The sequence below is a fragment of the Aspergillus undulatus genome, assembly GCF_047715775.1.
Source record: "Aspergillus undulatus strain CBS 261.88 unplaced genomic scaffold BDV17scaffold_35, whole genome shotgun sequence".
In the NCBI taxonomy this organism is placed as follows: Eukaryota; Fungi; Ascomycota; class Eurotiomycetes; order Eurotiales; family Aspergillaceae; genus Aspergillus; species Aspergillus undulatus.
In genome coordinates this window covers 16295-39830 of record NW_027396639.1, presented here as the reverse complement: position 1 = coordinate 39830, position 23536 = coordinate 16295, and the positions used below count along the sequence as shown (strand labels likewise).

The 23536-nt window shown below is 51.0% G+C and overlaps 9 protein-coding genes across 9 annotated transcripts; 5 read left to right on the top strand and 4 right to left on the bottom strand.

The window, feature by feature from the left end:
* Positions 1 to 92: 92 nt before the first annotated feature.
* Positions 93 to 385, top strand: BDV17DRAFT_292684 (uncharacterized protein; the record flags this gene model as incomplete). The annotated part of the gene is made up of 2 exons (XM_073762421.1): positions 93 to 129; positions 219 to 385. The coding sequence occupies 2 exons, from the start codon at positions 93 to 95 to the stop codon at positions 383 to 385; spliced, it is 204 nt and encodes a 67-aa protein (XP_073614083.1).
* A 394-nt stretch (positions 386 to 779) lies between these two features.
* On the bottom strand, positions 780 to 2443 carry BDV17DRAFT_267136 (uncharacterized protein). The gene is made up of 5 exons (XM_073758332.1): positions 2129 to 2443; positions 1927 to 2033; positions 1717 to 1873; positions 1392 to 1624; positions 780 to 1296 (listed from the first exon to the last, which is right to left on the bottom strand). Exons 1-5 carry the CDS (start codon positions 2424 to 2426, stop codon positions 952 to 954), a joined length of 1140 nt encoding a protein of 379 aa, XP_073614082.1. The 5' UTR covers positions 2427 to 2443; the 3' UTR covers positions 780 to 951.
* A 1906-nt stretch (positions 2444 to 4349) lies between these two features.
* On the top strand, positions 4350 to 4643 carry BDV17DRAFT_267133 (uncharacterized protein). Its single transcript, XM_073758331.1, has one exon. The coding sequence runs from the start codon at positions 4401 to 4403 to the stop codon at positions 4602 to 4604; it is 204 nt and encodes a 67-aa protein (XP_073614081.1). The 5' UTR covers positions 4350 to 4400; the 3' UTR covers positions 4605 to 4643.
* An 859-nt stretch (positions 4644 to 5502) lies between these two features.
* Positions 5503 to 7304, bottom strand: BDV17DRAFT_129139 (8-oxoguanine glycosylase OGG1). The gene is made up of 3 exons (XM_073754122.1): positions 6939 to 7304; positions 6138 to 6886; positions 5503 to 6086 (listed from the first exon to the last, which is right to left on the bottom strand). The coding sequence occupies exons 1-3, from the start codon at positions 7031 to 7033 to the stop codon at positions 5686 to 5688; spliced, it is 1245 nt and encodes a 414-aa protein (XP_073614080.1). The 5' UTR covers positions 7034 to 7304; the 3' UTR covers positions 5503 to 5685.
* Positions 7305 to 7425: 121 nt separating this feature from the next.
* BDV17DRAFT_299194 (splicing factor u2af large subunit) lies at positions 7426 to 9300 on the top strand (the record flags this gene model as incomplete). Its single annotated transcript, XM_073763828.1, has 5 exons — positions 7426 to 7453; positions 7512 to 7543; positions 7590 to 8946; positions 8992 to 9203; positions 9255 to 9300. 5 exons carry the CDS (start codon positions 7426 to 7428, stop codon positions 9279 to 9281), a joined length of 1656 nt encoding a protein of 551 aa, XP_073614079.1. The 3' UTR covers positions 9282 to 9300.
* A 425-nt stretch (positions 9301 to 9725) lies between these two features.
* Positions 9726 to 10671, top strand: BDV17DRAFT_267123 (uncharacterized protein). The gene is made up of 2 exons (XM_073758330.1): positions 9726 to 9957; positions 10014 to 10671. Exon 2 carries the CDS (start codon positions 10049 to 10051, stop codon positions 10469 to 10471), a length of 423 nt encoding a protein of 140 aa, XP_073614078.1. The 5' UTR covers positions 9726 to 9957; positions 10014 to 10048; the 3' UTR covers positions 10472 to 10671.
* Positions 10672 to 11877: 1206 nt separating this feature from the next.
* gprM lies at positions 11878 to 13762 on the bottom strand. The gene is made up of 3 exons (XM_073754121.1): positions 13595 to 13762; positions 13447 to 13542; positions 11878 to 13397 (listed from the first exon to the last, which is right to left on the bottom strand). Exons 1-3 carry the CDS (start codon positions 13665 to 13667, stop codon positions 12073 to 12075), a joined length of 1494 nt encoding a protein of 497 aa, XP_073614077.1. The 5' UTR covers positions 13668 to 13762; the 3' UTR covers positions 11878 to 12072.
* Positions 13763 to 18732: 4970 nt separating this feature from the next.
* On the top strand, positions 18733 to 20249 carry BDV17DRAFT_128885 (40S ribosomal protein uS15). Its single transcript, XM_073754120.1, has 4 exons — positions 18733 to 19355; positions 19423 to 19455; positions 19715 to 19761; positions 19839 to 20249. Exons 1-4 carry the CDS (start codon positions 19154 to 19156, stop codon positions 20010 to 20012), a joined length of 456 nt encoding a protein of 151 aa, XP_073614076.1. The 5' UTR covers positions 18733 to 19153; the 3' UTR covers positions 20013 to 20249.
* A 44-nt stretch (positions 20250 to 20293) lies between these two features.
* BDV17DRAFT_267105 (fanconi-associated nuclease 1) lies at positions 20294 to 23284 on the bottom strand. The gene is made up of 3 exons (XM_073758329.1): positions 22569 to 23284; positions 21036 to 22515; positions 20294 to 20986 (listed from the first exon to the last, which is right to left on the bottom strand). The coding sequence occupies exons 1-3, from the start codon at positions 23099 to 23101 to the stop codon at positions 20477 to 20479; spliced, it is 2523 nt and encodes an 840-aa protein (XP_073614075.1). The 5' UTR covers positions 23102 to 23284; the 3' UTR covers positions 20294 to 20476.
* Between the last annotated feature and the right edge of the window lie 252 nt (positions 23285 to 23536).

Here is a 23536-nt window from a genome sequence, read left to right as displayed (position 1 = left end):
GCGGGGCCTTAGGGCTTACCAGGTAACATCGGTTTTTACCTTGTTTTTGTCTGAAGTTGGGACTCATCTTCCTCGATTTCTTGTCAGTCATTATGTCTTCGGCTTCACAGACCATCGTGCTCATTTCGGGTACGCCCTTCCCTACCACTGCACTGTTGGCGACATCCATCCACGTCCCATAGAGCACCCACTAAGTAATCCTCTTGACTGATCTATAGGCGAAAACCAAGGCCTCGGCTTCGAGATAGCCGAAAACCTCATACTCTCTGGCGACTATAACATCATACACGGCAGCCGTGACATCTCCAAGGCCAACTCCGCCGCAGAGACGCTCCGCTCCCTGCCCAATATTAAAGCACCATCTCACCAGTCCAGCTGGACGTAACCGACTCACCCTCAATCACAGCAGCAAAAGACCACATCCAAGCCCGCTTCACACGCCTAAGAGGAAATCACTGATTGTACATCTGGATGCTCCTTCCCATCCGCGTCAACTTTAGAAACTCGATCGCTCCTTGTCAAAGTACTGGCGCCAAGATGTTCCAATCTCAGTCGTTCCTTCCATGTTGAACGGATCCGAGTATTGTTTTCACGGGTCTTGGTCGCGCCTTCTTTAGAATAGTCTGGATATGAATAGAATGCTACCGAGATATAACTCCGGCTACCAAAGCAGTTCACCTCTTATAAGCCTTCAGGTGGGTATGCATACCCGCCCGAGGCCAAGTGCGCGTTGAGCATTGACTATGTACGTAGGGCTTTGATTGGGAAGACTGACTTGACTGAAACCTACATACAGACAGCTGGATGATGGAGGGGACGGTGAATTGTGCACGTAGTTATGGGGACATCCTCGTCCTTTGGGCGCAAAGATCTATCTATGGTACATTGTCATAGAGCGTGAACCTGTAGGTTTTATGCGTGGGCAAGTGCAAGCAAATACACCAGCAATCCTCAATCCCTCCAAGCTACCGTCACTCCCCGCGAATGCGATTCCCTCGCAAGCTCAATAACCCTAAGCACATCCCTAACCTGCCCCATACGAACCTCTAGCTCCGCCCTCGCACGAATCGCATCAGCCAGATTTTCATAGAGCCCAAGCCACCGCCCTGTAATGGTCGGGTAAAGACCAGTGTATTTTTCGCTCTCAGGATCGTAGGTCTGGTATTTGCCGTCGAACTCTTTGTACGTTGTTAGTTCACCGTGGAGGTGCGGTGATTCTTTTCCGAAATTCGGCTCTAGGGGGTGTGCGCCGGCGAAGATTTGTTCTTCTTGAGGGCAGGTGCTTTTGGCTTGCCACTGTTTATGTGCTCGTTGTGTTAGCTTTCCCCGCCCGGTCTGGTCTCCGTAGTTGATATAAAAGAGTGATTGATAACTGGTTAGGGCTCGCTCACCTTTATATATGACCCTTCACCCCCGCGAACAAAAAGCTTCAATTGCCGTCTCAGTGGTGTAATCACCTCGCTTTTCACCGTAACTAGGAGGTTTCTCTGGTCACCGCCATATTGCAGGATCACGGTGTACGAATCCTCAACATCGCTTTCAATCCCGCGCTGAGCGCGCAGGAACGCTGTAACTGACGTGGGTCGGCCGAAGAGAGTAAGTGCTTGGTCGAAGGTGTGGGCTCCTATGGTTCTCGAAAACTGGTCAATTGTTGTACGGTGATACAATGGCAGGCAGTGGGGGATGGATCGTGGCTGAAGCCACGAGCAAGCATACCTAGAGCAAACAAGTGCCCGTCCCCAGGTGTATATTCCTTCTTGTTCATTTGGCCTAACCACGGAGGGGACTCGAAGTCGTAGTGGAATTCTGCTTCGGCGATGTTGCCCAGGGCGTTTTGGGACATCAGGTGACGGAGGGTTTGGAAGTCGCCGTCCTGCAGTTATTAGTTAGCACTGTAGACCTAGCGTGGGGATGGGGCCGTCTAACCCATCGTCGATTTTGGTAACATGTAATGATCAGATCCTTCTCCTTGGCTAGTGCAATAACACGGTCTGCCTCTTCTGTTGAGCGGACAAAGGGCTTGTCGACGAGTACTAGATAGCTCGCAGTACAAGTTAGTGAATGCTTAGGGTATTCTTGTGGTTTCAAAGAATGAATGACAGCGAAATTTGGCGGGAGAAGTACATACCATGCTTCCCAACCGTCAACGCCCTCTCAGCAAACAACGCATGCGTATCGACATGCGTAGCAACAACAATAAGCTCCGTGTCTGGATCCGCAAAGAACTCGTCTGGGGTGCGGTAGTGTCTGATACCGGGCAGGTCGACGGTGCAGTGAGACCCGCGCTCAGCGGTGGAGATATCGCATGGAGCCTCTGCTCGTTGTAATACTGCGGTGATCTTGTACTCTGGGATGGCGGATATGAAGGGGATATGGTAATGATTGGTTGAGAAGCCGTAGCCGATGACTCCGACGTTGATGGGCATGGCGAGGGTGATGTTGGATTGACGGTGAGATGAGAAAAGGAAAAGAAAAGGAATTGCAATATGGACTGGATAGATTGACTGATCACCTTGCCGCCTGCAAGGATGGCATGGCAACGGAGCAGGGATCATGATCGGGGTCTCTCTTGGGTGAGTAGAAACGCGACCGACGCTCTTCTGTAATATGATTTTACGGGAAAAGGGAAGAGAACATGGATTTCTGGTAGCTTCTGGCGGCCAACGGACGTTATTCCGTCTACATCCATTCTTGGATAGAGGTGCTGGCTCTTGAAGAAGTCTCCTGGCAGGGTGCGATCAGTATCTACTGGTGACATGGGGAATTCGCGGACAGTATATACTATATATCCACCAAGCTCAGGAAACGGTACAGATACGTAGAACATTTCCGAGCAGTTGTATCTCTACGAAGGACAGCCAGCCATGCTGATATCCAGGGAACGAGGGGAGGCATCGTCTACCTCCGACAGCTGACTTTTGCAGTGGATGAACCGGAGACTATTAATCGAGCCAGATATCGTGGTATTGCCTTCTGCCTGGAATTGCGGGCTGGCTTGGTATTTACCTCCTGGACCTTTTCTCCAGCCCGGTTGGCAAGGCTGGCTAGGTGCGAGAAGCGAATGGCCGGTAGGTTGGGATTGACCTTGATCTATACTGTATCGATCTGATGATTGGTGTTCATGCCTTAAACCACTGCGCTCGGGAATAGACAGTCATAGGCGTCGGTTTATTGCGTGAAAATTCAGAACCGCGAAGAAGCCTTGAAAGTTGCTTAGTAGTTTCCTCATCACCCGACTCTGGGCCTTTCAGAAGAACACCTGTTAGGATACGGATGGGGTTCGCTGCCGTCAATTTCGGTTCATCAAGCGATACTTTCTGTTCAGACGTCATTTCATGAAGAGAACTGATCCGGAAGTTGATAGATAAGTATTGATACTGGTGAGAGGGCCAATAAGCCTGTTCTATAATACTACATATCAATTAAAACGGGAGCTGGCCCCATGATTTTGCTTTGTACTCTTGAGGGCTTAGAACATCAATGCCCTTTGTTATGCAACAGATCGTTTCAGGACACATCATTCAAAGGGAAATGGGACTATGTCTGGCCTTTATCCTGCTTTATATCCTCGGATATTCAATGGTTTCAGAGAAGACCAGGAATATAGATTGAAGTTTGGTTCGAAACTCGTCTTTGGAAGGATCGTGCATTCAAGAATATCGGGTCATGATTGAGCTTAATTTCAGTCCCGTTGTATACATGGCTCTTAGGTTTCAAGAGAGATAAAGAATTGACACCGGACCCTGTACTTCTTTATGCCTTTTTGCAAGGGCAAGAAGTTGATTTTGGGATCTAGGTACGCCGCTGAGCTCAGTATTAGCTCTTCCGCTGGACTCTGTTCTTTATATTCTGAAATAAGTCGATTTCCCTTTGATAAACTGTCAAAACGTTAGTTTGGGTGCCAGTGTCCACCGAAGGATTCGCACCAGGTGACCAACCGTGCCCTCAAGAAGGAACGCTACACGTCCACCTTGTTTCCAAGCCTCGGGTCAGATAGCGCCTGCAACAGGTCTCCAACTTATTTATACTATTGCTGTTGGCCTTCGATGGGCAAGGCATCATCAAACAATACCAATGCCATGCGAATTTCACCAGTAGTCTACTACAGCAAAAGCCAGCTGTTGGCATAATGGCTGTCATTAAAGACACTATAAGTCAGGAGAACATAACCGCCTTGGGTAGTTAATATGCATACTGCTACTGGTGCTACTCGCTAACATGAGAGCGCCAATCAACAAGATAGACTCATAAAGCTAGCTAGACGTGAGGTAATTGACATGAAATTGTATCGCATCCTCTTGATGGGGACTGGCTGAGAACCCCTGGTCACCATAAAGTTTCAGTGGCAGATTCAGACAATGCATCCTCCCAGTTAGCCGTATGTCTTTGAAGATGCTTGGATGATGACTCTCGACCTTCTCCTCACGCCTGCCATATTTGTCATCAACGTGGTATTTCCAGCAGTGGTTATAGAAACACTGTTTGATCATGTGTTTCCATTCTTGTTCATTTCGTATAAAGAGAGACCTTGCAATTTCGTTATTCTCGCGCCAATGAGCCACGAATTCAGAAGGCAGGGTGTCAATATCTTCCCATTCCTGTAGAAGTATATCCTGTTCTGGGGAGCCGCCAAAGAAACAATCCATATACTTCTTTACATGTGCGCGACGCTTCGGCCTTTCTGGTTCCCTGAATATCACCAGGACTTTCCATTTCTTTTTAGGTACCCTGTAGCCGCAGAAAATAGTCTTTGCATGCCGGATATTCTGGCGTGAGAAAAGACGAGAGTTGGGAAATGAGCTTCTATTGGCCCTGTTCTGGCGCGCCTGGGAGAGACCCTGCTAGGATACGCACAGGCTTAGGTGCCATTCTCTGTCGAATGAGCTGAATGTCGAGATAGGAGATTATCTCTTCTGGTCTGGGGAGAGGGCTATTGTTGGTTTATAAATGGTTAACTCAACAATGGCTCACTAGGCTTTCTGCATCCTGTCTTTGAGTGTTTAGGACAATGAAGGGCCTTTGTTCATACTCATGAAAGACTCGTAATGCCAAAGGGAAGCAGGTCTTTGTCTAGCCTTTATTCTTATTTGTATCTTTGAGCAGTTCGCAGGTTCCGCTGGAAGTACGCCCACTAAGTCTCTTGAGTGGCTTCTACGAATTCAAGTAGATAGAAAGCGAGATTCAAAGCAGCTCTCACTTCATTGTCTGATGTGGCTTGTTGTATTTCAATTAGCCGTCCTTGGCACTGATCTGCGCATAGCTGACCTCTGTCGAGACACTATTTCTCAGCAAATAAGGCCGGGGATGTCGACTTCCTGACATAATCCTCTTTTGGTTTATCATGGCATACAGTCCGGCGCTGGGGAAGTGAAGGCGCGTGGTTCAGTGCTGATGGAGAACCTGTGCACGAATCACCCGGCGGGGCTATTATGGTTTCCTGGTAGGAGATGCTCAGGGTGCTGGCATTAGAAAATCCGGATTCCCGTCTCCTCAAATCCAGGGCAACGTTCCCTCGTCGACGGACTTGCCCCAAACCACTGAGGACGACTGGTTGGCCGAACCTGGAACTGCAAACGAGACGGGAGTATCCCAGCATCTAACTCATGGTACTGCGATGGCTTCGTTGCGCATTGGGGGTACATGACGAAGAGCTGGGGGCATCGCTACATGATGAAGTCCCCTTTCTCACGGTCGAAGTCGCCTCGAGGTTCGCCGTGTGGCGTTGGTAGTGGTAGTCTTGGTGGCCACTTTGGCTTTCTTGTCGTCCGGTTCAAGTTTGATCTTGTCTTCATCCGCAGCCCTCTTCAGCGCGACATTTGTGACCGTCGCGGTTGCGGTTATTTGTGTCTTGTTCTCTTCACTTTCCTCCTCTTTCACCTTCACGTCAACCTTGGCCTGCTTCGTGGTGGCAACCAGGCGATCCGAAAATGTCTTTAGATCGGCGGTGAATAGCACGCTATGCGCCCATCCGGCTTCTTTGCCCCAGAGCTTACGGAAGTGATTACCAACGGCGTCGTATGTGGCTTTCGTCAGGGATTTATGGGACCCTTTACCGAATTTATAGTCTCTTTGGGCAATTTGCCATACTGCATTAGTTAGCTTAGCTCAGAAAGGTATAGAACAAAGAGGTAACTTGCCATGAGTATCAACCGGCACGGACTCTCCCCACCCAAGGCCCATCAAAGCCACACAATCCGCGACCTTTGGTCCAACACCCTGCAACTCGAGCAATTTCTCATGCGCTTCACGGTACCCGCTCCTCCCCTCAGGCGGCAACTCCCCATCATCGCTAATCGTCGCCTCAGCCGATCCAAAAGCAGGAGCCTCGAGGTTCCTCAACGAATCCAGCCAGCCTTTTTCTCTCTCCTTCGCAACCATGATCGCCGTCTGATAGATATACTTCGCCCGATACCCGAACCCCAGACTCCGCAATTTCGCCTCGACGCCCGCATCCTCCGCTAATAGCTCTGCCGGCGGAAAATCATGGTAAGCCCGGCCATTAACGTCCGCGACATGAGCCCCATAGTTCACGCACAACTTCTCAACCATCTGCCCGATCCGCGCGATGTTGTTATTGCTGCTGCAGATGAATGAGATGAGCGCTTCCCAGGCGTCTTGGCGTAGGATGCGGATCCCTGTGAAGCTCGAGGCTTTCTTGCGAAAGTTGGGGTCTGATGAGGACCATTGCGCGTAGAGAATGCTTAGGTCTGAGGATAGGTTGAAGTAGTGTTTTATGATTGCTAGGGTTGTGTCTTTGTCGTTTGAGTCGGGAGACTTGGGATTGAGGTAAGTTCTGTAGTGAAGATGTGTTGTATCTTGTTTCAAGGACACCAATCGGCCGTATAGGACGCAACGCCATTCGTCTTCATCGGCGAGTTTGTGCCATCTAGATTCACTTAGCGGCTGTCAGGGATGGGAATGCAGGCTAGGAGGCGTACCGGAATGACTGGCCACATCGCAGAGTGGTATTGATGCATAGCTCACTGATGCTGATAGGCAGCTTGCGCCACTCCGAGAATGCGCCTACCGTCATATTCAATTCCAGAGACGAACAATGGCAACGTGAAGTTGCTGTCCTCGCATGTCGCGAAAGATGTTGATACTGCCGTGCTCATTTCTGGTAAAGCAGGCGGTCAGCTCTCCGCTGGGACTGTGCTAACCGTGTTGGGACTAGTCTGGCAGGTGCTCTCGTCGGTCTGGAGTCTGAGAGTTTTCGCCCAGCGCAGCTTTATCTGCACATCGCTCGCTGTCATTTCGATCATCCCTTTTCTGCACGTCCTCGACCTTCTCGTACTTGGCTCTGCTACCCTTGCATTTGCTGGCCTTGTTGACTCGAGGCTCGACGGTCGTTTGCTCGCGCCGCCACCCGACGGACAAAGATCGAGACAGGAGCTTTGAGAAAAGTGAAATCGCGCCGGATACGAAATGAACGGCGATAATTACTCGTCCAGAGGTATGTCGGCGAAGCAATCTGAAACTTGCGGCTGATCGCGATGGCTAATTGAAAGCAGGTGGCGATTCCGGTCGCTCTAGGGACTACTACGTGAGTACGGACGTCGATTTAGTGGAGCTCCATTAACATTCTGTAGCGCGACGAGCGACGCGAACGCGGAGACAGAGGCGAGAGAAGACGATCGAGATCCCCCCACTACGGCTCCCGGAGCTCCCGCCGCGAAGCCGAAGCCGACTCATATTCTTCCAGCCGGGACTACCGCGCTCGGGAACGGGAGGATCGCTACTCGAGTCGCAGGGACGACCGGGACTACGACCGGGACCGCGGCGATCGCCGACGAAGAGAATTTGATGAGCGGCCATCGCGTCGCGAGAGAGACAGAGATTTGTTCGATGAGCGGCCTAGACGGGAGAGGGGAGAGCGCGGTGACCGCGGTGACCGGGGCGGAGGCGAGAGAAGAGAGAGGGAAAGGAAGAGGAGCCCGTCGCCTGCGCGCAAGAGGGAGCCGACGCCTGACTTGACCGATGTGCAGTCGGTGTTGACGAGGCGGCGACGCTTGACACAGTGGGACATCAAGCCACCTGGTTATGAGAATGTCACCGCGGAGCAGGCGAAGCTCTCAGGCATGTTCCCGCTTCCGGGAGCTCCTCGACAGCAACCGATGGATCCCAGTCGTCTCCAGGCTTTCATGAACCAGCCCGGTGGTGGCTCTGCGGATACCTCAGCCCTCAAGCCTTCCCATTCCCGACAGTCCAAGCGTCTGTTCGTGTACAGCCTGCCACCGAACGTCACACCGGATGCCCTGGTTTCTTTCTTCAACCTCCAACTCAACGGCCTCAATGTCATTCAGGGCATTGATCCTTGCATTTCGGCCCAGATCTCAGACGACCGCGCCTACGCACTACTCGAATTCAAATCGCCCAACGACACTACAGTTGCGCTTGCATTCGATGGAATCATAATGGAGGATCACGTCGGAAATGGGGCAGAAAACGGTGCATCCAAGGGCTTAGAAGTGCGACGGCCCAAGGACTACATTGTTCCCAACCTTGCTGAACAGGACCTTGAAGGAGACACTGCAATGAAGGACGTACCGGATTCGCCCAACAAAATCTGTGTCTCGAACATCCCGCAATACATCCCTGAGGAGCCAGTAACGATGCTACTGAAGTCATTCGGCGAGCTCAAGTCTTTTGTTTTGGTCAAAGATGCGTCGACCGAGGAATCTCGGGGAATTGCTTTCTGCGAGTACGCTGACCCCGCGACTACCACTATCGCCGTGCAAGGTCTCAACGGGATGGAGCTGGGAGACCGCCACCTCAAGGTCGTTCGCGCCAGTATTGGGCAGACACAGGCAGCCGGGTTGGACATGGGTGTCAATGCGATGTCGATGTTCGCCAAGACCACATCTCAGGACCTCGAGAGCACTCGGGTGCTGCAATTGTTGAACATGGTGACCCCAGAGGAGCTCATGGATAACGAGGATTACGAGGGTAGGTATCTCATCTAAATGTCAAGAGCCGTGCTAACTGGGATAGAAATCTGCGATGATGTGCACGAGGAATGCTCCAAATTTGGCCGAGTCATTGAACTCAAGATTCCTCGTCCGACAGGCGGCAGTCGGCAGTCCCCTGGTGTAGGCAAGATATTCGTCAAGTTCGAGACAGTTGAAGCCACCACGGCCGCACTGAAGTCGCTTGCGGGCAGGAAGTTCTCCGACCGGACTGTTGTCACAACGTACTTTTCCGAGGTAGGCAACCCTCGCTACAAAGTACTCTCATAAGCTAACTTGTCTCGCTAGGAAAACTTCGACGTCAACGCCTGGTAATCGAATTGGACCAAATCTATTATTCATATTATTCTATTTCACGGTGTCTTTTTACCATCTGAGATTCCCGGGAGACTATCATAACAGGACAGGGGTTGCTTCAGTTTGGGGTCGGGGTTCGCTTCGTTTCGTTTCGTTCCGTTTCCTTGAGTTGTGATGTACCATAGCGAGAAATGCAAATGTGCAAAATGCCAACCTCGAAACACAATACTCCTATAGTCTACCGTCTAGATAGTATAGAGGTAGTAGTACCTTAGGTAACCCACTGATAAAGCGCCCAACCGTTCAACGTCTTTGGACGTAGTACCCTACTAGGTAGTATCCAGCCCAGTAGGTTTAATAGTCACATGAACCCTGTCACACACCTGCTATTGCGGTTTCGTCCGTCAACCACTGCATTTTCTTCTGTTCATCACATGAAATTGCCATGCCTTTCACGGTCTCCCTTTCTCTCCTTCCCATCGGTGTTCGTGTACTTACTCCAACGACCGAGGCAACCCCATGCTACCGAATCGCACCATTCGTTATTGCATTCTCTTTACCGGAGTATGGAAATGGAATCCATTTGGAGGAAAGTGGACAGGCATCCCGAGAATTGGACGCCCGCGAAAAAGGGCCAGAAGTGCCAGAGACCTGAAAACTTGGATGGGTTTCAAACTTTCAATCCACTGTCCAGGTACCTACTACTCCAATTGTCGTGCCTGTCTATGTATACTTGGTAATCTACCCCAGTTTCCGTCTCCACGTTTTGAAAGTATTTAGGAAGGATGGATAACGGCCACCGTCTCGTCTCGGCCGGCTCTCAATATCAGTGCCATTGTTCATTTCATTCACCCAGGAACAACACGGTAGATGAAACGAAACGAACATCTTCGAGCCTTCGGCAGAATCCGGCGCTGCGGAGAGGAAGGATCTCGAAGGACGGAAAGATTCTTGTCTTTCTCCTCGACAGTGCCCTTTTATACGGAGGCAGACGGGACCCATGTCGTCGGGGGAGTTTCTCAGTACTTGTATGTACTTTCATGCTTTGCGGTACTTGCTGTTCAGGTTTTTTGCGTCATGGATTTGCCTACTCTATATTCATACTGACAATTGCGCCGGGACAGGACAGAGACGATGCTAAGTGCGGAGTAATCGTATACACTAGCTCGTCTACCCTAAATCCCTACATCCGATACAGAGTATCTTAATGAGGGGTAAGAACCCAAGAAAGCTAGATTAAGTAACATTAGATTAAGAGATCAATGTAGATTAATATCCAACTGTTCTAGAACATTCATTCTCCGAGTCCCAAGAACCCAGGACCAGGAGTAGGAGACGGAGTGCATGCCGCTAAATTCTGACAGGTACGCTATCTCTTAAGGTAGTCTTAGACTTAGCTTTAGTCTTAACTGAGACCGCTACCGTGGCCGGGGAAATACCCTGAATGAGGCTGTCGGTGCGCTCTCTGCTTGAGTTGGGTAACCAACGTGAAAATCTACTATCTCCGGAGTATAATACTCCGATGGGGCGAACATTGTGTCCGGGGTTGGGTTGGTTTCTAGAATATTTCGAGTTGTTCCCCTTTCCCAAGAAGACTAAGTTTGAAGACCGCATGTAGTTAATAACTCACATTGTCGGGCCGAGAGTTTCATTTTCCTGCGTGCGTCTGGGGTATACACCACATTTTTGGGTCAACTAAGTTGCAAGACGCCCGACGAGAGCTATACTGACCGAGTCAGATTGGACAACCCCGGTCATTTCTATTCTCAGTTCAGTGGGGTCCGGGGGGGGGGGGGGTGGACTATTGCGACCTTCTAGAACAACGCACGAGATCCTGATTAGATTCAGTCATCACAACACAAAGGAGAGTCCGGGCATGGATGGCTTGATGTCAAAGGTTCATTGAAAACTATCATGATCGACAGGAATTAGCTTTGGGGTCCATTTCGCTTTCGCTCTCATGTCGGATTTTCCGGCTTGGGTAGTAGTACGGAATACAATAGTCTGGAGCTAAGTGCCATAGATAGTTCGGAGTCCTTTGATGTTGAGGAACTGCTGGTCAGTTCTGAATCTGAAGTTCTGACGTTGTACAGAGTACAGACTATTGAACCAAACACAAAGAGTGGTCGTGGTGTATGGCTGATCTGCAGGGGTCAAAGAACATCCGTGGATGAGGTTGAAGTCGAATCATGGATGGCATGGCATGGCATGGTCTGATGGTTCAATGGCAGAACCGAGTGCAGTGCCCAAGTTTGGGTCGTTGGATCCCTGTCAGGGGCACCAGTACCAGACACCAGAGTCAGTACTACATACTCTGCTCTGTATTATTCCAGTTCCTTTGTCTACTTGCTTATTTTGTGAGACGAACTGGGCGATTATTGTGTCGTATTGTGGTTGTATTCGTATACTATGATGTGTAGTGCTCTAGTTAGAAAAGAAACGCCAAGCACCTGTCTTTGTCTCTGGCTCTGTTCTAGGATCCAAATGACTCCATGACACCCGATACTCCGGTCCTGTAACACGGGTTCGCCACGCAAGCTGACCAAGTAATCGGAGACGCAAGGAAAAGAAGAGAACGGGAAGAAATCGGAAATAGCGACGTGTTGGGGCAATCCTTGGACTCCTTGGCGGGTAAGACCACTTGTTTAGTTAATGCAGTGCTCGTCAGAAAGAGAAAGAAAGAACATTGACAGATAGAAATAAATTAGTGGGTATACAGTCATGCGCGTCGTAGATATACAATGTTATGCTTTTTATGCTGACATTATATGTGAAGCAGGGAATAAGTAGAAAAGAAAGTCTAGTGCTGTCATCGGTACCCCGGCGCAAACGTTGACGTTGGATCCCAGTCGTGCCCGCCCTTTGGTGAGGTTGGCGGTCGTGGCCCAGAGAAGCTCATTGACGGTCGTACGTATCGCGCATCGCGCCCGTAGTGGTTGTTCAGATCGGGGCTCATTGTGCGAGCTGTATACGCTGGGCTGGGAGAGCGCACGTAGGGGCCCTTGTACGGCTCCACATATGGCTCGGGGCTCTTGTACGAGGGTAACCCGTTGTTGGTGAGCATTTCGTAGCTGTTGCTTCGGTTCTTCCGCGCGTCGGCGGAGACGAACTCGAACTGGGCGCGGTCTTTGTGCCGAAAGAGCAGGTCCCACCAGCCGACAAACATCGAGGGGCGCGCAAAGAGAATAAAGTTCCAGAACCCGACGAGGGTGAGGAGAATCAAGAGAGCTAGTAGCATAGCTCGTTTGGGGCCGAATTGCTCGGCCTCGTCGAAGCATCGCGTCTTGTCGCCTCTGGCAACTACGAGGCAGGTAACCCATGGTAGGGCCTTTTGGAGATTCTCTGGTGTCATATTGAGCTGGTTGTCTGTTTTGATGAAAATGCAGGCGAAAACGAGGACGTTGGCGAGAATGACAAGCACGAGGCAGTTGCTTCGCCATTGAAGTTTGAGGATCTTGCGGACGCGGCGGTATGCCTGACGGGCTGTTAGCGTAGTAGCGCTCGCGGTGTATGATGGAATGTTGGAACTGTTGGTGGTCGAAGCAGTGTCGTAGAGCGATTTGATATAAATATGCACACAGTACCCCATGGTGGTGAACTGCATGACTAGAGACGCGCCCGAGAATGCAATGATAGGTATCCAATAGTCTTCCAGACTTTTCTCGATGTTGATGTGGCAGACGTCTCCAAATCGAAATGATACCCCCGTTAGAACAAGCATGATGGATGTTCCGATGACAGGTATCCCCAGACCGGTGATGAAGGCACCCCACATAAACTTTGGGCCGAGAACCACTTCCCAGCATACTTGAAGGTGGAAAGCAATTGTGCGGATTAAACTGAAAGCCACGACCACCCATCCACCGAAAAGAAGCATTGCGCCGGTAAAGGCGCATGACAAGCTCGAGTGCATGTCTCGCGGGGTTATTTCATTGTAGCATTGCTCTGGCTTTGTCCCGAGGGGAATAATGAATGCGATTTGCATGCAGCAGATGCCGAGGGTAAAGCAGATACTCAAGTAGTGACGGTGCGTTCGCTTTGCTGGCAGTACCGCGTATGATATGAGGAGGAAGATGCAAAGAGGTAATACGGCGACGGAGACCCAGCTTGCGATTCTCGTTTGTTCCTGGATATCTAACCACGACATTAGTAAAAGCAGCAGAGGCCGTCAGAGGGACCATACCATCTCCATACATCCACGAAGCTTGTGGACATGGAAGGCAGCAGGAAACATTGCCGGCTGGTGTAGGCGTTACCTGGCAGAAACGTCCTTCCATAACTATAAACCGCGGTCAGTGGGGTCAAGTACATGGGATTGAGGGACAACGCACATCCACCATCGTCAAAAAGCGATTCCTGGTAGTATGGAGCAGGACAGCCTCCATTCAAAGTGGCGTTAGACATGTTGCGAGTATCACTATTGAAGTTCTTGAAACGTAGCGGTGGGCAATGCGACGAGAGGCGCGTTAATCATATCCTAGCTAGGCACTGTACTCGATGAAAACCAGGCTGGAGGCCTCGTCGCAGAGGCTCGCAGCCGTGCACACTGCGATTGAACAGCAACTGTGATGTTGATATTGTTCAAGTTATCGCATCAACGAGCGGAAGGGACGGGAAACAGGCGTGGGAACGAGGGGAGGGGCGAGCCATGGCCAGATATAGAACGGAGTCCATCTCTAGGAAAAGAGAGTTCGGTGGGACGGATGAGCAAGGTAGAGGCCCGTTCACCCACTGAGACTGATTTGCCTCTGGATGCAGCTGATTGGGCTGAGGGATGCACAAAGAACCCTCGAGACAAAGGCGGAGACACACTTGGCATCAAGGGGGAGCGAGTGATAGGTGGGGGTGCAGGCAGAGAAGAGAGCAGGCAGAGCAGGGGAGTGTAGACTAGAGGCTCGTGGAGTTCCAATCAGCCGGAGAGAAGCGTGAGTATCACGATCAGCATGTCAGTACCGTATCGTACCGTACCACTCTTACTGGTAATATACAGCCCGCTTCCACTCTCCTCCACCTCATCTTCATCCTCATCCTGTCACTGGCCCACTGCATCGAAAGAGGTTCGCTGTCAATTTCTCTCCACGATTTACCGTCCGCGATCGATTTAGCCCCCGTCCCTTATATTCAGTATAACACAAAGCATGCTGGCGAGCTTCACGGACACTAAGGATCAGCCAATGCACTGACCAGAACACCGGAAATTTACCAACCTTGCAGCGTATAATCCTGTCTGCTATTGCTCCGCGAATCCGTTCTCCAAATCCGAGGCCTCGAGTAAGTGACCCCGACAGTCCAGGAGTCCAGCTCTCGTTACCCGCTGCTGACAAGGATTCGCGGCTCCGTCAGGCCATCCACCCCCTCGTCCCCTCCACTCGCCTCCAGCTAGACCAGGAACAGTATCACGGCCCGGCCTAGCGCCTCCGCCATGCAGTGCTCAAGTGCTGATTGAAGCTGTCGCCCGCATAAACTTCGGCCGCCTCCCTCACCACAGCCAGTCGGGCTGCGGCTACTGCAACCTTGCCCCTGATGCCTTGTCCTCGACCCAGCGCACGAGGCCACTGGCGCATGGCTGCGTCTGTCAGCTCGGCTCGTGTGACGGCTGCAATGCGTTCGGACGAATGATGACCGTTGGCCTTGGGGGTTTTATCTTCTTTGTTCTCGTTCTTAATTCTGATTAATCCTTATTTGCATTTTACTCTCATGGCCTGGTCCCGGTATGGCCCTGCTTCATGGTCCATGGGGTGACAGGCATTCTGAAGCAGCTTGATCCACTGTGAGGCGTCCTAGCCCTAGTCCTGCGTTTCCTCCACCGACTCGGCGGGTCGACGTCGGTACGGCTACGCCATCCTCGAGTTTCCACGTATGGTGGTGTCGATGATCGCTTCAGCTTTTGGTCAATGCTGTCGCGTAAGGTCTCACCTCGGCTGGCAAAATCAAATTCTAGATCTTCATCAACAATGCTGATAGCGGGTTTCCGTACGTCACCGACCGCTCTTCAGAGCATAGTTCTGTGAAGCTACCTGAATCAGGAACATTGCTGCATCATGCAAGAGCCGCATATTGTGTTCGCAGTGAGACTAAATCCCAAGAGAGTTTCCTACGCGCGTGCTCGATCAGCGTTCCTGTGCCTTTATTGGCCATGGACAACCATGGAACGACCGTAACGACCAGGTAGAATTAGGGTTCGCGGAAGTGGTTCAGTCGTTCCAGGGGACCAGCTACTCCCAAAATTCAAATCAATTTAGACCGTTGCCGCAATCAAGTAACGATTATCGGCATTGTACATTTTTGTGCTTCTCGAAACACAGAAGCAGTGCCGATCGCAGCTTGTCTAATTGTTTCACCTGTCCAAAGTACTGTCCATGGCACTGAAACGCCTGCAATTTCTGCTCTGGAAACCGTCAGTATTTTGACTTTGCTGATCCGATGATTCTGACGTCTGCTACCTGACTGCATACGAACAATAATGGTGACTGCGATATCGCAGCGGTGTCTCCAAATACGACAAGGCTGTTAACGTGCACGTGGAATCTATTTCAGGTACCAGCTAAAAGGTCCGGTGGCCACGCAATCTAATTCTAAGCGCAGGATTTGCCAAGACAGAACTGTAAATCTCAGTATGATACATTTTTCGCCGCAATCACGAATTCATCTATCAATATCAGCTTGGGTTCGAGTTCGACCCGAGGGGCAATCAACTTAGTGTAACGGTCGAGACCCTGCGACAGCCACAATATATTTCGACTATCAATCCATCACTCTGGATTGTTCCGGGCCCTGTCTATACTCCGCAGTAAGCATGACATTAATCAGCCTCGATGAGATGTTCAGTGCAGTATCATCCCCGTCATTCTATCGATGGCTCATCAACGAACATATTCGCCGAAAATCTAGCGGCCATCGGGCTGGATTCGCTTTTGCTCTTAGATGATGTTGCATGACTCTTGCATTACCCGATCTCCAAACCAGTGGTATCCCTCTGTGATGTTTGATTGCACAACCTTTCGACCCGAGCAAGTATTTTGACTCATTTAATGCGGCGTTTTTGCCTTCAGGAATTTGCGACGCCAATACGAGGACTTTGTAGACCCGTCAGTGGATCAATGAGGCTGTGGCCATCGGAGACACCGACATTCGTGCCTGAGAAGCGGAAGGGATTCGATCGCCTGGCGATGAGTTTACTTTCGTTTGACTCCACGAACACTCAAAGCTGATCATGAATTATCATGTTCTCGACATTATCGTCTTGCATGAGCCAACAGATTCCCACCGAATTTATAGACCAAGATGCTCTGATAGGATTGATGCGGTCTGCAACGGAGAACGGAGGACTCTGTTTACATTCTTCGCCTGGGAACATGGAATCAGCAACCAATGAAAGCGATAAACCCTGCACCGACATATTGTTGAAATGACCGAGATAAGACAATGAGATTGACTCACCAGTTAAAATCTCGGTACTTTGGAATCTCTAAGTTCGCGAGTTGACAGGCTGACATACCAACACTGAACAGCCCCCAGTCACTTTCCCAAGATCTCATCTCATCTTATCGCAATCAGCCAGGCGGTTTCTTCGTCGATCCTCCGCAATTCTACCTCCCACCTCAGCACCGCTGCATACGATATATCCCGTCTGTATGGACGACGCATAAGCGCGGTCGGCAAGATCACATCCCCAGCCAGCCAATCAAGACCAGACTCTCGGGGTAGGCCGTGACCGTGAGACCTGTTGGTTCTGCAGGCAAGCCCAGCTCGCGCCACCATAGGTCTGTCGTTAACGTGACTGCAGCTCGTGGGACTCGTCAGCTTTGCCTTTTTCCTTCAACACGCTGCTGTCATTGGATTGCGCTCAGCTCAATTCTGTACCGTCTCTGCGCGTAAAGATACCGGTTGAGATACCAACGGCTGGGTGGGGTTCTGTTCAGCTCGTGTCTTTACGAGACGATACTTGTACCTGGAATGAGGGCTCTTATACGAGGTCGGGTTGTCTCTCAGGTTCGGGTCTAGTTGCCTTTGTTGAGCATGCAGATGAACGGCGATATTGTATGGTCGGTTGATATTATACATGCTCATCCCCGCGCTGACTGGGCATTCTGGGCACGCCTATCGACGTCTCGTACTTGAGCGAGTTGCTGAGCCAGATCGCATCCTGCACATAGCATTAACCTACGGGGTACACCTCGCTCGATCTTTCGCTCGTCGCTTTCTCGCCCAGGGACTGGTCACTAAGGATGATCAAAACCCAAGGACCCGTTCCGCCATCATAGCTAGCCACCGCTCTTATTGCTGCACGCATCATCGACCATAGCAAACCTTCCCGGGCCCACCTCACTATTGGGATCCTGCAGGGCTCGGTCATGGAAGAGCGATGTTGAGAGGGGTCGGCCTGAGCTGTCGTCATCGATATACAGGTCCCTCTGCAAGTATGCCGGCTAATCACCTCGGTCACACATAGGATATGCCGCCTGCAGTCTGGATATCGATGAGAAAGCACGAAATCCCTAAGGTTCCTGCACTGACCTCAGCACAGACCTTCCGCATTCCGCATTCCGCATCCGCAAAGACCAAGACCAGATCAAGGGTATCCTATCTTATACAGGGCTGCAGGAGATGGCTGATGAGCTGTTCATGCGTGCGCTTTCTTGCATACGCAGCATGATCCCGAGAGTCCGGCCTGGTGGTTTCGATTGCTGCGCTGAGCAGCGGTGTGATATACGGAGTACTGCAGAGTGCTAACTTATAATTCGCACCTGCGTCTTGCTCTATCGAACACGTTGGCAGGGGACCCTGGATCGGTGATGAAGTTCAATACACCACATGTCTATCTTACAATGTAGCTCCCAGGTTGTACCTGGTACATCGATATGTTGTTTCGGCATCGTGCGCGACACTGACGACTTAAACTGCCTGCGGACACAGATATTATTCATGAGCTGTCGTGGCTCGGCCACCGAGAGCCTGTGGCCGGTAACCGTGGTCTGGGATCTACAAGGACCGGCTACTCCGCAGCTAGCCGACAGCCAGAGTGCGAACGATGCGCTGGGAGTCTAATTGCGCATACCAGCTCAAAGACTTGGACGTAGTCGAGTATCTGTGCCCAACCAGCGTCCATACGGTGATCTAGATGTGCATGGGCACGAGAAAAGCTTCGGCGGTGGATGAGTTTGTAGTGTAAGATGTTCCATTAACATTATGCTATCTGCAGCGAAGACACCGTACTTCGGCTTCTGGCACGTATGGGTACCCGGTCGAGTGGATCGAACCCTATCTAAACTTCAAGCAATTAGCCATGCGTCGCGACAAGCAGCCGAGTAAACAAAGCCAGAACAAGACGAGATCAGAAGTCCATTTAGATCATCGGGCTCAACCACAAGGATCTAACCCTGACATAAGAGGTACCAGAAATAGAATAAAAAAAAGGTGATGTTTCATCATAAAAGAGTCGAGTATGCGGGTAGGTAGAGGGTGTTGGGGAGGTGGGAGTTTACCTTGAGCTTTACTACGCAGCGCAGTCCAAAGCGTATCTCAATTTCGCTTGAGTCACAGAATAATCCCTGTGACGAACGCGTAACATCTAGCCGCGACATAAGGGATCCTTGAACTGAAAAGCGACAAAACAAACTCTGCAGTGAGGATAGAAACAAAACGACAGCTTCTAACGGAGCCGAGAAAAAAAAGTTGTCCCGACTCCATGGAAAACTCAAGCTAGCTAAGCGAAACCACGCACGTGACCCACAACCTCTTCCATTCCACGTGACCTGATTCAGTCCCCACACTGAATTTCTCCTCCACCACAAAAAACCATCTGTCTCCGATTCCTGCTTCGACCGCATCGCCAACCACAACCGTCCGACACCAGTCCTCGACAACACACACCCCTAAACTCAAGCAAAATGGGTCGTCTTCACTCCAAGGGAAAGGGTATTGCCTCCTCGGCTCTCCCTTACTCTCGCACCCCCGCTCCCTGGGTCAAGATCACCCCCGACCAGGTTGTCGACCACATCTGCAAGCTCGCCCGTAAGGGTGCTTCGCCTTCCCAGATTGGTGTCGTCCTCCGCGACTCCCACGGTGTTGCTCAGGTTAAGACTGTCACTGGTATGTTTGAGCCATTGGAGTTGTCGATGGGAGGTTTTGAAGGGTTTTGGGCTAATGAGATGAATAGGTAACAAGATCCTCCGCATCCTGAAGTCGAACGGTACGATATACCCGAATCACCCTTTCTCAGAATGAGTAGGCGGTGCGCTGCGCTGGGTTGGATAAAGGATGATGGCGATTGAAATTACGCGGATGCGACTTCTCTGGTCCAGCTGTCTCTGGTCCAAGTTTTCACATTCGCGCGAAATCCCATCCACAACATCACCAGTGCACCGATCGTAGGAAGCCACCCGGTCTGCTTCACGCAGCCGCGGTTATGCCTCTGCTTGGTCCCAGACTGACAGAGTGATGTCCCACAGGCCTTGCCCCCGAGATCCCTGAGGACCTGTACCACCTCATCAAGAAGGTAAGCTGCCAACCAAAAACCAATTACTCCCCCAAACCACCTTCGAACCAAGCGCTAACCACTATTGTGTGTTCCAGGCCGTCGCCGTCCGCAAGCACCTCGAGCGCAACCGCAAGGACAAGGACTCCAAGTTCCGCCTCATTCTCATCGAGTCCCGTATCCACCGTCTGTCCCGCTACTACAAGACCGTCGGTGTCCTCCCCCCTACCTGGAAGTACGAGAGCGCTACTGCCAGCACCCTTGTTGCTTAAGCGTATCTTGTCTTCGACAGGTTGTGTGTTGGTTGGGTTCTCGACGGGTCGCGCCGTTCAAGTTACACTCCGTCTGGCTATTGATTGTCCCGAAATGGATAGCTTAGTCCTGGATGGGAGAAGCGGTGTCGATTCCATTGGTGATGGGTTTATCTTATTAGCTAGATCTGTTGCCGCGAGTTGATGAGAATTAAATGAAATAAAAGTTAAATACCCAATAAATACCCATTTTAAGTCTCTTGTCCTGCTCTAAATTTTAACATACGTAGATCGTAGATTATGGACTGTCTAGTGTAATAGTGTCTATGTCCAGTGCTTCAAATATGTACATCTATCGACATGTTACGATTATAACCATTCGCAGAGATGCCAAAGTATATACGGCCCAAAGCCCCAGTATCCAACGATCCCAACCCATCCATCCCAACCCCAAAACACCAAGCAACCAAATCCAAACCCCAAACTCAAACCCTCCTAACCTCCCTAGCGACCGCATTACAAAGCTCAACCCTAACTCCCACCCCAAGAAGCACATGAATCCACAGCCTTTGAGTATCACTCAACCGATCATTAACACTCTTAACCTCCACAAAACAAACCTCCTTTCTCTCCACACTCCACAGAAACAAATCCGGTACCCCGCTTCCTCTCGCCGCGTACTCCTCGCACATGATCTTGCATATGGCCGCTAAAGCCTCGCCGGAAAAGCAACTTGCGATCTCGAGGAGGTCTGGGAGGGGGAAGGACCAGTCAAGGCCTATTGCACAGGGTTGGGATTCTGAGTATGTTTCGTGGACCAATGAGATGAGGGAGAGCGCGGAGCCGTTTGTTATGGATACGAGTCGGTGGTTTATGAGACTTAGTCGGGAGGGGTAGAAGGAGTCTGTGTGTAGGTCTAGGGGGCATGTTTGGAAGGATGTTTGGAAGACGTTTGGGATATAGGTGAAGAGGATGTCGTAGAAGAGGTAGGCAAACTGGACTCTTATTAGTTGGTCGACGATTGGGTGGTCGGTGATGACTTACGAGAGTTCGTAGGATCCCACCCTCAGAGTGGTATCCCTTCCAGCCGTGATGGCGGTACCAGCTTAGACACATGGTTTCGACGCGACATTCTTCGCCGTCTTCGAGTTCGTCGAGCCAGATGGTGGGCCCGCTGCGTTTGGGCGTGGGTGTGGTCATGTCATCGGTACTGTTATTGTTACTGTTATCTTTGAAGACGGGTGTGTTTCGAGCCGGCGAATCTTCGCGCACAATCTGGATACCCTCAACCGTCCGTACCCCCGGCTTAGCGAGCCTGACGTGCCCAAAGTCATGCTGCTCCCGCTTAACAACTTTAAGCGCTTTCTCGAGCTTCTGGATGCGCTTCTGGAGATCATAGTGGTAGATTAGATGGCAAGCTGTGTCTTCGAGGCCCTTTTCGCACGTTCTTAGGGCAATCCGTCTCCAGTGCTTCTTTTGAGCTTCTTCGTTGCGGCCTTCCGTGGGTGTTAGGGTGGCCATGTAGTGTTCTTCTAGGAGGGCTTTGCGCTGGTACCATGCGCCGCGTCGAGCGGGATGGAATAGCCGCTGGGCGAGTAGTTCGGACAATATTCTGTGTTCCTCTTTGTACTCCTTGGACCGGCCAAGGGGGTGAAGGCCTTTGTGCAGAATTCTGGTGTATACCCAGGCTGGCGAAAAGCGGCGGAGGTATGCGCCTTCGCCGCATTCGTAGATAGTATCTTCCTTCTGCTGCTCTTGCTCGAGGAGGGTCCGCCACCGAGGATAGACTTTGTATGCGAGATCTTTGATCTCCTCTAGTCGTTCCCTCGTCGGCGCCCCGTTGAACTCGAGAACATTGTCTATTCGGAACTGGGTTCGTAGAGCGGATTCGAATTCCAAGAGAATCTCTCTAGATGGGAAGATCGAGCTGGAGCGGCAAACGACGTACTCTGGGAAGTTCTTGCGGGATATCTTGGCAAGAATGATAGTGGTGAGGGATTTCTCGGTCCACTCCGTAGAGCGATAGAATACAAGATGGACCCGCTCGAAGAGTGCATAAGGGCCCGATGCAAGCCGGATACAGTCTCCTGTGTAATCCAAGATTTTCTTGACGAATTGCTCTTCCCGGTTTGTGTTCGAGGCGTTGCTCCACCCAAGCCCTGTTTGATTCTGGCTCGATTTGTGCAAAGCGGTGACTAGTTCGTGCTTGTTCTTTCCCTGGACTTTGGCCTCTTTCGCGACGACCTTTAGTTCATCCAGTCGGAGAAGCAGGAGAAGCGACGACGCTTCTTCCACGGTCGTGATCTGATCGATAGTATCGGCGAACCGAAACTCGCCATCCAGATCCAGATCGCTGCACAAAGTATCCACTGAGCCGTCTTCATCACAGCCCTCAGAAGCAGACAACGCTCTTGTCTTTTTTAGGTCCGAGACAACCGACGGAACGTTAGCAATATCCGAGTAGTAGCCAAGTCGATCGACACGGTGCCACGCGGAAGTCTTGCGCAGAAAGAGGCGGACATATCTAACACAGTCAGTCACAATACTTTGCCCGGAGGAGCAGATAGAAAGACGTACAAGTACTGCGACTCATACGACAACTCCCTCCAATGCCGAAACACCTCCTTCTCCACTTCACTGAAGAGATGCGCCTCCTCATCTAGCACTGTTTCCAGCGCCAGGTTGAACGCATCAACGTAGATAGAGCTCTTCCCTTTCCGCCATTTACCATCTCGCATCCTCTCTTGCAGTGACAATTCTTTCTCCTCCCCGTCCTCCGCTTCCGCTTTCTGCGAGGACTCATACTTCTCTATTGCGTGGGCGTCGGTTGCGATGGTAGGCAGGGCAGATTCAAGATCCGTCTGACTACTTGGAGGAACACCGCCGTCATCCTTCAATGGTCCTCCATCGACGGAAGCGAACGGTATCGAAGGCTCGGTCTTGAAGTCTGGGCTATCGTCTGATGGGGAGGAACCCGAGGATTCGGAGATTTTCTCGCTTTCTCGCCGCGGCCTGGGCTTGGGCTTGGGTTTGGGTGTAGAAACTTGTGGTTCGATCTTTCGACGCTTTACGGGGGCACGTTTCGTATCCCAGTAGTCCAGAAGGGACATTGTGTGGGAAGAATAAGCGATGGGACGATCAAGTTTGAGAAGGGCATCGGTAAAAGCGCGTTATCGATATATGTTTCTGCTGGGGATAGAAGACATCTGCCCTGAAATCTCCAACATGCAGAAGGAAAACTTAAAGCAGACAGTTATAAAGAGGATAAGCCAATATTAACGGACAGATTCTCAGTAACTTTGATACTTGCCGCTGTTGTTCGTCCCGACTCGAAGCGTGAAGCGATGCGTGAACACGTGTCGGGGGGACACGAGGTCACGTGAGCAATTAAAGAACAGGAGGGGAAGCTAAACACCATCTGACGTTGGCCTGCAGGGAATAATTATTAGACAAACACCAGGACATCTAATCATATACCTGCCTTAATCTTGCTTGCAACTATTGTATATATAACTCTCCCACCACCATGACCGACAACGCTCCAG